We start from the raw sequence: 12,143 nt of genomic DNA on the forward strand, positions 1-12,143 counted from the left end.
GTGAGATATGTTCAGTGGGATATTTTTAGATGTGTTCAGTGAGATATTTTTCTTAATTACTAAAGGTCCGTTCACATTTCTACCTTTGCAGTAGTAGGTAGTGTGTTCAGACTTTTATCTTAAAAGTAGTTCAGTAATTCATCGTTACAATATATTTTTATTTTGGTTGTAAAAGGTAAAAAATGAAGCCCAAGCAAGGAGGCCAAAAATGCATAAAAAAAATGTTCATCTATCGTGAAGTACGACGATAGACTGACTCAATACAATGGTGTAGTTGTGGCTGTAGCTTGTAGTACTGCCAAAATTTTATTGAGGGAAACAACAACAAAAGTTGGCAGCAGCTGATCAAAAAGTTGAGAATTATTCAACTTTCACTACAAGCTACAGCCACAGCTACACCATTGTGTTCAGGGGGCTAGTTTTCTTTTTCAGCCTTTTCTGAAAGTAATGAATATTAGGTGTGTTTTTTATTACCACCGGTCTTAACTAGACAAAAAAAACGCAGTCTGGGCTAAGCAATTTACATGTTAAATACAACAACACCTTAGCCCCTTGGGCTTAGTTGTTTAGCCCGGAGATTTCTCTGGGCTTAACTTTTTGAAGAGTTTTAAATCTGTGCTACCAAACAAACTTTTTTATAAATTGTTTAGAATTTGTTTAAAAACGTGAAAACTGACGTTTGGAAGGACAAAATGTATTAAAATAGTTTTGCTAGCATACATTAGGTGTGTTTTTTATTACCACCGGTCTTAACTGGACAAAAAAAACGCCTCGGGGCTTAACCTGAAATCTTGGCAGCACTGTATATTGAATGTTCCGAAAACAGCAGACACAACAAAAATTTAGAATTGTCATATTTTTCGCTTTCGTCATTTTTTTGTATTTTTCAGGTTTGTTTTACAAAGAGATACAAAAATGTATGCTAGCAAAACTATTTTAATACATTTTGTCCTTCCAAACGTGAGTTTTCACGTTTATAAACAAATTCTAAACAATTTATGAAAAAATTAGTTTGGTAGCACAGATTTAAAACTCTTCAAAAAGTTAAGCCCAGAGAAATCTCCGGGATAAACAACTAAGCCCAAGGGGCTAAGGTGTTGTTGTATTTAACATGTAAATTGCTTAGCCCAGACTGCGTTTTTTTTGTCTAGCTAAGACCGGTTGTAATATTACCACCGGTCTTAACTGGACAAAAAAAACGCCTCGGGGCTTAACCTTAAATCTTGGCAGCACTGCATATTGAATGTTCCGAAAACAGCAGACACAACAAAAATTTAGAGTTGTTATATTTTTCGCTTTCGTCATTTTCTTGTATTTTTCATGTATGTTTTACAAAGAGATACAAAAATGTATGCTATCAATACTATTTTAATACATTTTGTCCTTCCAAACGTGAGTTTTCACGTTTTTAAACAAATTCTAAACAATTTATGAAAAAGTTAGTTTGGTAGCACAGATTTAAAACTCTTCAAAAAGTTAAGCCCAGAGAAATCTCCGGGCTAAACAACTAAGCCCAAGGGGCTAACATTGACCTTGAACCAATTTTCATAAAAAAAATTTAAAATTAAGGTAACTTTTCGTTTTAATTTTTGTTTTGTTTTTTTATTAAATATAAAAAGGCATGGATAGTAAAAATCAGTTTCGAATAAATATGTGCGTAGGACTTCTTGGCCGGGCTATGTTATAATATTTTCATCTACTTCATACTCCTGTGCGAAGTGCTTCAATACGATTCGCTAAATTAATACGATGTGCACGCTGTGGTATAGTCATAACTTAACGTTGAATCTCTGACCGTGAGAACAAACTGAGATTTTTTTGTATTCTCTTTTCGAAGAATGATTTGTACTCCACGATCAAATGATAGAACTGAGAAAACTCGTTTCACATATAGGTGCAATGAATCTTGAAATTGTAGTTTAATTAAGATAGTTAAATTTTTTTTGATATTTTATCAAAGGTCTTACCGTTTATTGAAGAGTTGCGTAGAGGTGCATTAAACTGAATTTCTCGATTTTTTAATACCAAAACAATTTCTTGCTTAACATTGACTTCCTCACAGCAAAGGCATCTGTGCTAGCAGGTCACGCAGCAAATAACCATTCCACGGGTGATCATTTCACATTCAAAAACCATGAAAAGTTGTGTACCTATTGTGATGAAAAGAAGTGAATCTATAAGTGATTTTTAAAAGCGCTTTTCCATTTTACAAAATAAATTAATAATAATTTAAAAACTTCAAGCACTCACCTTTAAAGTCCATGGATAACTTCAACATCATGATTATTGGTCTTTTCATTAAACGATATCTTTCACTGCAAATGGTAGCTCCAAGAAGCAATCACTTTTTTCGCACAAACATTTTAAAATAATTTTTTTTCTGAAAGAATTCTTTTCTTCCAAAACGTCAAAAAGTAGACTTCAAAAAAGACAGGTGCTACTGATTTTTATAGCAAAAAAATGTAGATGGCCATAGTTTCTATGCACAAAAATGGTAGTTCAAGCAATCTGACGGAAGATGTCGCTACCCTAACTGAGTTCTATTTACCACTTTCTTCCACAGGCGCTAGTAATCATTGAACCACATTTTCAAAAATTTTGTATGGAAACGAGAATCAACTAGCAGTCCATATATAATAGGTCAATGGGGGCTAAGGTGTTCTTGTATTTAACATGTAAATTGCTTAGCCCAGACTGCGTTTTTTTTGCCTAGTTAAGACTGGTTGTAATAAAAAACACACCTAAAGTAAAATCTGGATAATTATCTGGATTTTTCAAAAATCTATACAGATAAAGTTTTTGTTGTTTTTAACACGTAAATTGTTTTGATTTCAAAAATCTCGATGTCGTTTTTTTGCACAAAATCTATATAGATAAACAAAAAAACACACCTATTATTAGGTGTGTTTTTTTGTTTATCTATATCTTAGAGGATATAATATATGGAGTGCTTGTTCCTATACCTAATACATTGTAACGCCATATGCATGGATAGGGGTCACTGCCTTCGTTTTTCAATGCGAGTCCGGTTCCGAAGCTGTAAATAAACACGCTTGTTGATGACAGCCATCAAATGAAAATAAAATGGAGGCATGCACTAATCGAAAAACTTAAAGAAACTACAGCCTTCTATAAAAGCTTCAAGGAACTAACAGCACAAGCACTCCATATATTATATCCTCTAAGATCTATATAGATTTTGTGCAAAAAAACGACATCGAGATTTTTGAAATCGAAACAATTTACGTGTTAAAAACAACAAAAACTTTATCTGTATAGATTTTTGAAAAATCCAGATAATTATCCAGATTTTACTTTCTCTCGATAAAAACAGTAGTGCCAAGGTACTTTATTTGTTGTGTTCATACAGAAATATCTGAAAATAGCGGAGAAAATAAGGTTTTAAAAAAGCTCTCATAGAAAAAAATAATCAAAAATTTGTTTGATATAGTTGCACTGAAATGTTAATATTTCGGTATATACGCAATGCACTTTTCAGATAATAGTCTTAAATGGATCCTTATAAGATTTTTGAACTAATATATACATAAAATTACCAAAGTTTTTTCGAAAAGTTAGAAATGAAAATAAAAAAGTTTCCACGTTTGATTTTTACAAAATCGAAAAAAAATTCAATATGGTTACCTTCAAACGCTGATAACACAAGAACCACGCAACTAATTTTAATGGTTATGGTCTTAAAATGTAGCTAAGAATATACCAATGATTTTTGGTTTTTTTTTGTGAAAATAAAATTTTTTGAATCCAACATGGATGCCATGGCCATACAAATGGTTTTTGTTTTTTTGTGAAAATTTTTTTTTGCATCCAACATGGTTGTTATGGCCTTCCCACTTCGGAGTTAAAATAAAAAAAAACAAAAGCAACATTTTTTACAGACAGCTGCCAAATTTTATGTACAGTGGTGCCAAATGCTTGTATGGATTTCAAAAATCCCGATGTCGTTTTTTTGCACAAAATCTATACAGATAAACAAAAAAACACACCTATTAATTTTTCTCAACAGCTTGTTGACTTGACTAATGTTTTTTTTTTTGCTGACAAATGACAGTACAAACCGTGCGTTTACATTTAACCGCGCGTTTATAGTTCAGTTTCCCAACTATAAAATTAACGTGGCGTTAACCCTTAACCTGACTATTAAATTGGTTATTGGTATGGAGAAATATTTAACGCTCAGTTAAATATTTAACTGAGCTTTAAATTTGATTATTGGTAAGGCCCAAACTTAGAGGATATAATATATGGAGTGCTTGTGCTGTTAGTTCCGTGAGCTTTTATAGGGGGCTCTAGTTTCTTTAAGTTTTTCGATGAGTACATGCCTCCATTTTATTTTCATTAGATGGCTGTCATCAACAAGCATGTTTATTTACAGCTGCGGAACCGGACTAGCATTGAAAAACGAAGGCAGCGACCCCTTTCCATGCATATGGCGTTACAATGTATTAGGTATAGGAACAAGCACTCCATATATTATATCCTCTAAGGGCCCAAACTGTTTATCATGAGCGACGCGACGGTGACCTGCCATCTGTCAAAAATAATTTTACTCCATTGTATTTTTATTTTGCAATAGGGTTAGGGTATAGCAAAAGTGCAAGACCATTGTAAAATTTCAATCCATATATTTTGTTGTTGTAGTGTTGTAAGATTTTACACTTTTGCACTTTTGCAATGATACTAGACCAGTTGCATCAGATCGTGAATACCCCTAATATTTTTCATTACTCAATTTTGATTCAATTCTCTTAGACTATGAGTTCGGTTTTGGACATAGCCAAATCCCTGGAAGGTAAAATGCTGAAATAAAGGCTTGGCCACACTGGAGGGTATGCGGTAGCGGTACGGGTAGCGGTGAGGGTACTTGTATGAAAAAAATTCCAAGCTGACACATCAACGTTCAGGTGTGGAATTTTTTTAGTACAAATATCGTTACCGCTATACCGCATACCCTCCGGTGTGGCCAAGCCTTAAAGGCTTGGCCACACCGGAGGGTACATGCGGTAGCGGTACGGGTAATTGTATGAAAAAAATTCCACATCTGAACGTTGATGTGTCAGTTTGGAATTTTTTTCATACAATTACCCGTACCGCTACCGCATGTACCCTCCGGTGTGGCCAAGCCTTAAAACGTCTGCAGACTGATATTATGGTGCCTGGCAACACGGTGATTTTTCAATAGCCTAAGCAGTGAGTTTGTAGGCAAGAGGGATGAGGAGTGAAGGGGGAAGATGCTCACGAAGGGAACTGAATTTTCTGAGGGCAGTACAGTTCCATTGCTAAATTTTTCCTCTTTTTGACATTTGTTCCTAGAAAATGTAAAAGTGGAACGTGATTGGCCACAACAGTGTGTAGCCACCGCATGTGATTTTTCAATCGATGAAAAATCACTGTGTAGCCAGGCACATGGGCCTTCGAACTAAGTGTGATGAAGAGCATAGAAAATGCAAACCAGTTTGGCTAAGTTTGAGGTTTAAAATGTTTTATTTTTTTGTAATTGAATTAACTGATAAATTTGTTCAAGGCATAGGAGTATAAATATCAGCGTTTACTGATAATTTTTTACCGTGGGTAGTATACCAGTTTTATAGGTGCGAATAGCCCTTTGGGCTCGAAACCCGAAAGCAAAAATGTTAGTTGGGGTGCAGGGCTATTTAATCCGTGGTTCAGTAACTTTTATCTTCTGAAAACGGTGTTAAAAGTGCAGTTTAGCACTGGTTCAAGGTCCATTTATGTTAAAATAGCTAGAACCATGCTTGAACCAAAATTGATCCACAGCTAATCCGCCGGAATCGGAGAGCTTAATTTCTGAACCAAGGCTGACCCACGTTTCTACAACTGCCCCTATTTTTGTACAGAAAATTTCATTTCGCTTCAACTGCGTACTAGGCTTAAGCAATAGGGCCTGGCTACACAGTGTTGTGCCCAATCACGTTCCAATTCACATTTTCTAGGAACAAACGTCAAAAAGAGGAAAATCCTCATCCCTCTTGCCTACAAACTGACTGGTTAAACGATTGAAAAATCACCGTGTAGCCCGGCACATATGGTAATTTTACGGTTGCCTTTTTCACTCTTCCGAGTTTTATAGAAATTCTACAACTCATAAAACATAGCCATAAAAGATCTTGCCGAATAGACCCCATAATCCCTTTAAAACTATTTGAAAAAAAAGTACCAGATGATAAAAAGATGTTTGGCATCACTTATTTGCGCTTCAAATCAAATTTGACATTTAACGACTTTCAGCCGAATTTATTATTTTTCTTTTCCATTCCTGTTCCTGTTTAATTTTATTTTGTTGCTAAAAAATATTTAATTATTTTTAAAATGGATGTATACGAATTCGATAAATGCCTTCTTCATCGACTTGAAGAATCCATGGATGTTTTGAGCTATAAAGACGGTGTCATACCAGCATCTAGAGTCCGTCTGGAATGGTCCTACTACATAGAGCTTCAAATAGAGCCAGTGGGTTAGTAATTTTGAATAATATTTATATTTTTTCAATTTTTTGTTATCCATTTATTATTAAGGATGGCAAGCATTATGGAAAATTCCAAGAGTTATCTGCGAAGAGCTAAATCTTCGCTTTCCCACAATTGTTTTCGGGATGGTAGAACAAGTTCTCTTTAAAGAACTTAAAGCGGTTATTATCATTTTAGCAGTACAAGATGAAGATGTACACCTTCCCGAACGGCAAGAAGTCAATCTGGAAGATTTATGGCCAACTAAAATGCAAGAAAACTCTGAGCTAAATATTGAAAGGACGGCCGACTGCATTGACCGTTTAAGGTTTTTCTACAATCATGTTTGGATGCCTTGGGACAACGACAACGATGACGACATGAACTGGGTCGAAAAGCATCTAGAGTCAAGGATTCGATTTTGTTATGATTTAAAAAAGAAGAGCATGAAACGTTCATTGGCCGTTCATATAAAAACTCTTTTGACTGAAGCCCGGTACATTCAACAAAGACGTGAATATTTAGAGATTGGATTGAGCGATGACGAAGAATTGGATGATACTCTGGATAAGACACAAATAACCGATCTAATGCGATTGCATTTGAGATTGGCAATAATTAAGAGCGAAATTGAAATGTTAGAAAACCCAGAAATGAGGAAAATCTATGAAGAGATTAAATTTGATGATGATAAATGTTTGAAGCGCGCTCTGGATGAAAAATTAAATGATCGGCAGCAGATTGCCTATATTGTAACTGAACCGTTTACGTTTAAGCAGCAAATGCAGTTTTTGACGTTGGTTGGCAAATTTGTAGATGAGGAGAAGCTTGTTCAAATGTGTCCATCTCTGCAGGTAAAATAACACTGATAGTCTAAGGGCCATTTTATTCACTATAACTCAACTTCGGGCAAATTATTAAGAGCCGTTTTCTTCACCAAAAGTTGAAGTCAACTTGAGGATTTTTATTCTCAACTTGTGATTTTGTTTTTCTTCACTCAAAGTTGATAGTTTCAACTTTTGATTTTCAACTCTCGAGTTGGTCAACTTCTGGTTTGCTCAACTTCCAAAAATAGTAGAAGTTGAGGGAGCAAACTTGAGAGTTTTCTGTGAAATGTCATATTTTTTTCTTTTTTTTTTGTGAATTAAACTTATAAGACTTATTAGTATAAACTGTCACAAATATCCCAGGGATATTTTTCAAACTGGAAGTTGGCCAACTTCTGTATTTTAAAAGTGAAGAAAACCAAATGTTCAACTTTTGTTTCAACCTTCGAGTTGAAGTCAACTCTCAAGTTCGCCAACTCTCGAGTTTGCTTCAAGTTGAGCAATAGTGAAGAAAATGGCTCTAAGTTTACCAACTTTAGAGTCGACTTCAACTCAAAAGTAGAATCAAAAGTTGAGAATTTGCTTTATTCACAAATTTGTTTCTTAACTCTCTTGTTTCAAACCTTAAGTTGTCCCACCAACAGTTTTAGAAATATCCCTGGGTTATTTGTGACAATTATTTATCCCTGGGATATTTGTGACAATTATTTAAAATACTGTCAGTTTTGAATGAATTTTATATTAATTTTGAAGGAAATAAAACAAAATTAGCGACAAGCAAAGCAAGAGAACTCGGGAGGTTTTGTACAACAAAATATACTAGTTGTTTTTTACTTATACATAATTTGTATAAAAATGCGTTCTTAGGGGTTCTTTCTTTTTCTGGCATAGCTTCACTTGTCCTCTTATTCTGCCTTCGCTCGCTTTGAACACAGAGGCTCTTCACTCTTTCTAATTATCTTCAAGTATCAAAAAGGTTGGTGTTTAGCTAGTTTTCCAAAAAGTTATTTTAAGAATTTCTTTCTTCTTCTTAAAAATATTTGAATCAAACAAAATTGACACAAAAATAAAATTAGAATAAATGACATTTTGAAATAAATTCTCAAGTTTGCTCGGCAAACTTCTAATATTTCCGGGAGTTGAGAAATTCTAAAGTTGATAAACTCTAGATTTAGTATTTGACATTTGAAAACTTCAACTTTTAGTGAACAAAACGAAATTCAAATTAATGGAAATTTGATGTTCTACAACTCAAATGATGCTAAAAAATTATGTTTCTATCATAGACTGAGAAAAATTAAAAAACATAACAACATAACCTGAAAAGTGTTGTCCTCGCTGAAAAACAGTGCATGTCTAGGAAAAGCTATTTACATTGCCTACAACTTTGGTTAAGTAACTTATTCGGTCAAGCCAATAGTGTAGTATACAGGGTGTCCCAAAAGTAATGGATCAAACGAAATATGCTGATAGGCCAACTTAAGATATTACAATATAAATGCAACAAAACAGGGCTTTTCAGAGCAAAATAACAAAGAAAAATAAACACATTTTCTCGGCTGTTGTTTGTTTATTTCTTTTTGAATAAAAGCCTCGATTTTTGTTTGTTATTTAGAGTTAAAAACCCCTGTTTTCTTGCATTGAAATTGTAATATCTTTCGTTCTAATATCAACTTTGGAAACTTTTATACATTTTTGAAAAATGCAATAACGCGGCAAGTTTTTAAAATAATAAGCCTGTGTCACACCATACACATTTTGTTTAGGGTGTTGCTCTGAAATAAAAGTAAGAAATTGAGTTTTGTTTTAAACATGGAACTGTTAATAAACTTGCAGCAAAGTGGCGTATGAAATAAAAAATATTTTAACTAATTAATTATTTCTTATTATTTGGCAATGTTTAAGTGAAAGATTTGTAAAAAACAAAAATCAATTATGAGCGGAGGGAGTAAAATACTGTTGCAAGGTCCGGATTTTTTGAAATTTCACTAAAACTGCATTAAATCGAAAACCAAAAGGATATGGGATGAACAAGTTACCAAATTCTGAGAGCCCTTAAGTTGGCCTATCAGCATATTTCGTTTGGTCCATTACTTTTGGGACACCCTGTATATAGACCAATTCACGTTTTTCAAAACGGCGGATTTCGGCAGGTGGTTGGCGTCCCGAAAACCAGAACTTAAGCTTTTCTAATACCCTTCTTTCAGATTTGAAAAAATCAGCCTCCCTGTATTTCGTTCCAAAAAAATTCCTGTTTTTTTTTACTAACTTTCCTGTACTTAGACTATAGTTTTGAGATCAATAAATTTCGACTCATACATCGCATGACTTTCAAAAATATACCAAATTATTGGAAATTTGATGGTCTATAACTTTTACTGTTTAGAGAATTATGTAACTTATACCGGGAATGATAAAATCTTAAAAAAAAACCGAGAAAAAACTAAATTAAAACAACATAACCTCAAAACTATTGCCCGCTCAGAAAAATAATGTATCACAAAGAAAAAGTTAATTAAATTTCCAAGAACTTTAGTCTGATAACCATTTCTATAGGACCCATAGTTTTGGAGATATAGAGCGATTCGCGTTTTTCAAAATGGCGGATTTCGCCAGAGGGGTGGCGTCCCGAAAACCAGGACTTAAGATTTTCTAATACCCGTCTTTCAGATTTGAAAAATTCAGCCGTCCTATATTTCGTTCCACAATATGCCTGTTTTTTTACTAACTTTCCTGTACTATTGTTTAATTTTTGTAGTCAAAAATTGTCAGGAGAGGAGATTTTGTAGATTTTGTCGCAAAAATGTGACAATCAACTATCAGTATCACCCTAGCCGATTCCACCCCAGATTTTTCTTGACAAACTTTCCCAGTTATAGCGGTCAATAAAATCCATCAGTAAGAATTTCCTTTTGCATAAATTCGAATGTTTAAAAAATAGGTATGTGAATCATGAAAACTATGCCAATCGATTGCAAAACAATTAAAATGTTTCTTTGTGATGAAACATAACACAAGGTTTTTGGTGCCGAGACTGAACAATGTATACTTTTCTATAAGATTTTGATGAGCTGAACTCGAATCCCAAGTCAAAAATATCCTATCACCTGTTTTTTGAAAATATTACGGTCAACAAATTAAACTGTTTGTTTGCACAAGAACCAAAATCTACTTTTCTGAAGGTTTTTGGGGTGCTGGTTTTAAATCCGCAGTCAGAAAAAAATTTTTGGACTTAGTTTTTGAAATATTACCGTATTCACGTAGTCTTCCAAGTATTCACACTCGTTTAGCTTTAATTGAAGGGCTATCCCATACACTTTTATCCGTAGAAGAGTCCCCTATGTATGATACGAATAGTTTTGCGATTCAACCAGCAATATTAATTCAGAATTAACCTTTAAGTATTTGGCTTTTTGTGCCTCAGTCGTTGTGACTTGTAGATCATTCGTTTAATTATCAAATACGATTTAGCTGCAATCTTCCAGACATCGAAATGTTCTGTTCCTTCAGCTTTTTCGATTTTTAATTAAAATTTTGTTATCTTAAATTTCAAAATTATTTAATAAAATCATTTTCTTCTAGGATGTTCTTAACATTTGCAACGCTTCTGACGATATATATCTTCCACCTGGACGACATAGCATCAAATTCCTTGAATACTTAAACGATGATGGAAAGATAATTGGCCTGGATAGCAGCTCTGTTGTTGCTTCCACTGATACAAATGAAAATGAAGTAGTCATCATGTCTCTTGATGACGACACAATTTTACTAATTTTTGATGGCAATTTTACTCTTAATAATCTTACCCTAGACTGTCGCAATATTCGCTCGGGAATTTTAGTAAAAAATGGAAAAGTTTGTCTTAAAAATTGCAAAATTATAGGTGATGGCAAGTCATCAACACAACAAGGAATTATGTGCTCTGGAAGCTCTGAGTTATTCTTGGAAGATTGTGTGCTTGAAAATTTTTCTAATGGAATAGTAGCAAGTGATTTAACTGCAGTAACACTCACCAATTGTAAAATCAATAATTGCCGAATCGGAATCGATGTCGGCAGCACATCCAAAATTCACTTTCAACATTGTACAATATCACAGTCTAAAAAATGTGGTATTTATTTCGAGACCAAATCTTTAAATAACAAAGCTGAAGGAAAAAAACTGCTGCTACATAATCTAACTGATTTATCACAGTAAGTAACAAACAAATAAATCTAGTTGTAAATTAATCCTGTTTGATTTTATTAAAGGTATATATGCACAGAAATGCCATGGTTCGGCGAGTGTGATTTTTTGGATTGCCATTCGAATATTTTTGTTTTGAATGAAAAAGATAACGGATTTCCGAAAACTCTTGAATGTATTCTCGCCGAGAGCAATGACTATGATTCAAAAAGATTGGGTACAGGTACCAAAAGACTACTGGATAATTCGGATGTGATTATACTGGATGACTCTGTTGTTGAAATTAATTATGATACTGAGTGACTTATTTCTTTTCTATTCCTATGTTAATGATTTTTGTTTAATACCAATATAAATATTTTGTCGAAGCTTTTACAAATTTTAATTTTTCTCGAAAGAAATTTATCAGCCCTAATTTCCTATTGTGAGTTCGGGGGGAAAAGTTGTTCACGTTCGAAAAGTTCCCATTGTTTTTACTTTTTCCACATGTTAGCAGAGTTGCCAGAATATTTTAGAGGCAAAAATCTGGTTTTGAAAAATCTTGGAGCCAAAAATAGCCGCTTTAAAATATGGCACAACAAAAAAAACGCATGCAATTGTTTTTGGTATGAGATTTTTGATTTTAATTTTCAGAAAACTT

General features: G+C 33.7%; 1 protein-coding gene and 1 long non-coding RNA gene across 3 annotated transcripts; one reads left to right on the top strand and one right to left on the bottom strand.

Moving 5' to 3' along the window:
* Window positions 1-1,563: 1,563 nt before the first annotated feature.
* Window positions 1,564-2,704, bottom strand: LOC129920915 (uncharacterized). 2 transcript variants are annotated; one of them, XR_008773434.1, is made up of 3 exons: window positions 2,251-2,704; window positions 1,968-2,174; window positions 1,564-1,905 (listed from the first exon to the last, which is right to left on the bottom strand). It is a non-coding gene; the product is annotated as an uncharacterized LOC129920915 (long non-coding RNA). The 2 variants fall into 2 exon arrangements; XR_008773433.1 differs by having other exon boundaries at window positions 1,968-2,150; window positions 2,251-2,387.
* Window positions 2,705-6,242: 3,538 nt separating this feature from the next.
* LOC129920916 (protein nessun dorma) lies at window positions 6,243-11,871 on the top strand. The gene is made up of 4 exons (XM_056002435.1): window positions 6,243-6,496; window positions 6,558-7,342; window positions 10,898-11,511; window positions 11,569-11,871. The coding sequence occupies exons 1-4, from the start codon at window positions 6,352-6,354 to the stop codon at window positions 11,804-11,806; spliced, it is 1,782 nt and encodes a 593-aa protein (XP_055858410.1). The 5' UTR covers window positions 6,243-6,351; the 3' UTR covers window positions 11,807-11,871.
* The last annotated feature ends 272 nt before the right edge of the window (window positions 11,872-12,143 follow it).

This window comes from Episyrphus balteatus, chromosome 1 (assembly GCF_945859705.1).
Source record: "Episyrphus balteatus chromosome 1, idEpiBalt1.1, whole genome shotgun sequence".
NCBI classification, from domain to species: domain Eukaryota; kingdom Metazoa; phylum Arthropoda; class Insecta; order Diptera; family Syrphidae; genus Episyrphus; species Episyrphus balteatus.

Excerpts from the sequence above, each read along its gene's own strand:
- LOC129920916 (XM_056002435.1), top strand. The coding sequence starts at position 6,352 with ATGGATGTATACGAATTCGATAAATGCCTTCTTCATCGACTTGAAGAA. Across the intron at positions 6,497-6,557 it reads GCTTCAAATAGAGCCAGTGG|GATGGCAAGCATTATGGAAA; the intron begins GTTAGTAATTTT and ends TTTATTATTAAG. Across the intron at positions 11,512-11,568 it reads AATCTAACTGATTTATCACA|GTATATATGCACAGAAATGC; the intron begins GTAAGTAACAAA and ends ATTTTATTAAAG.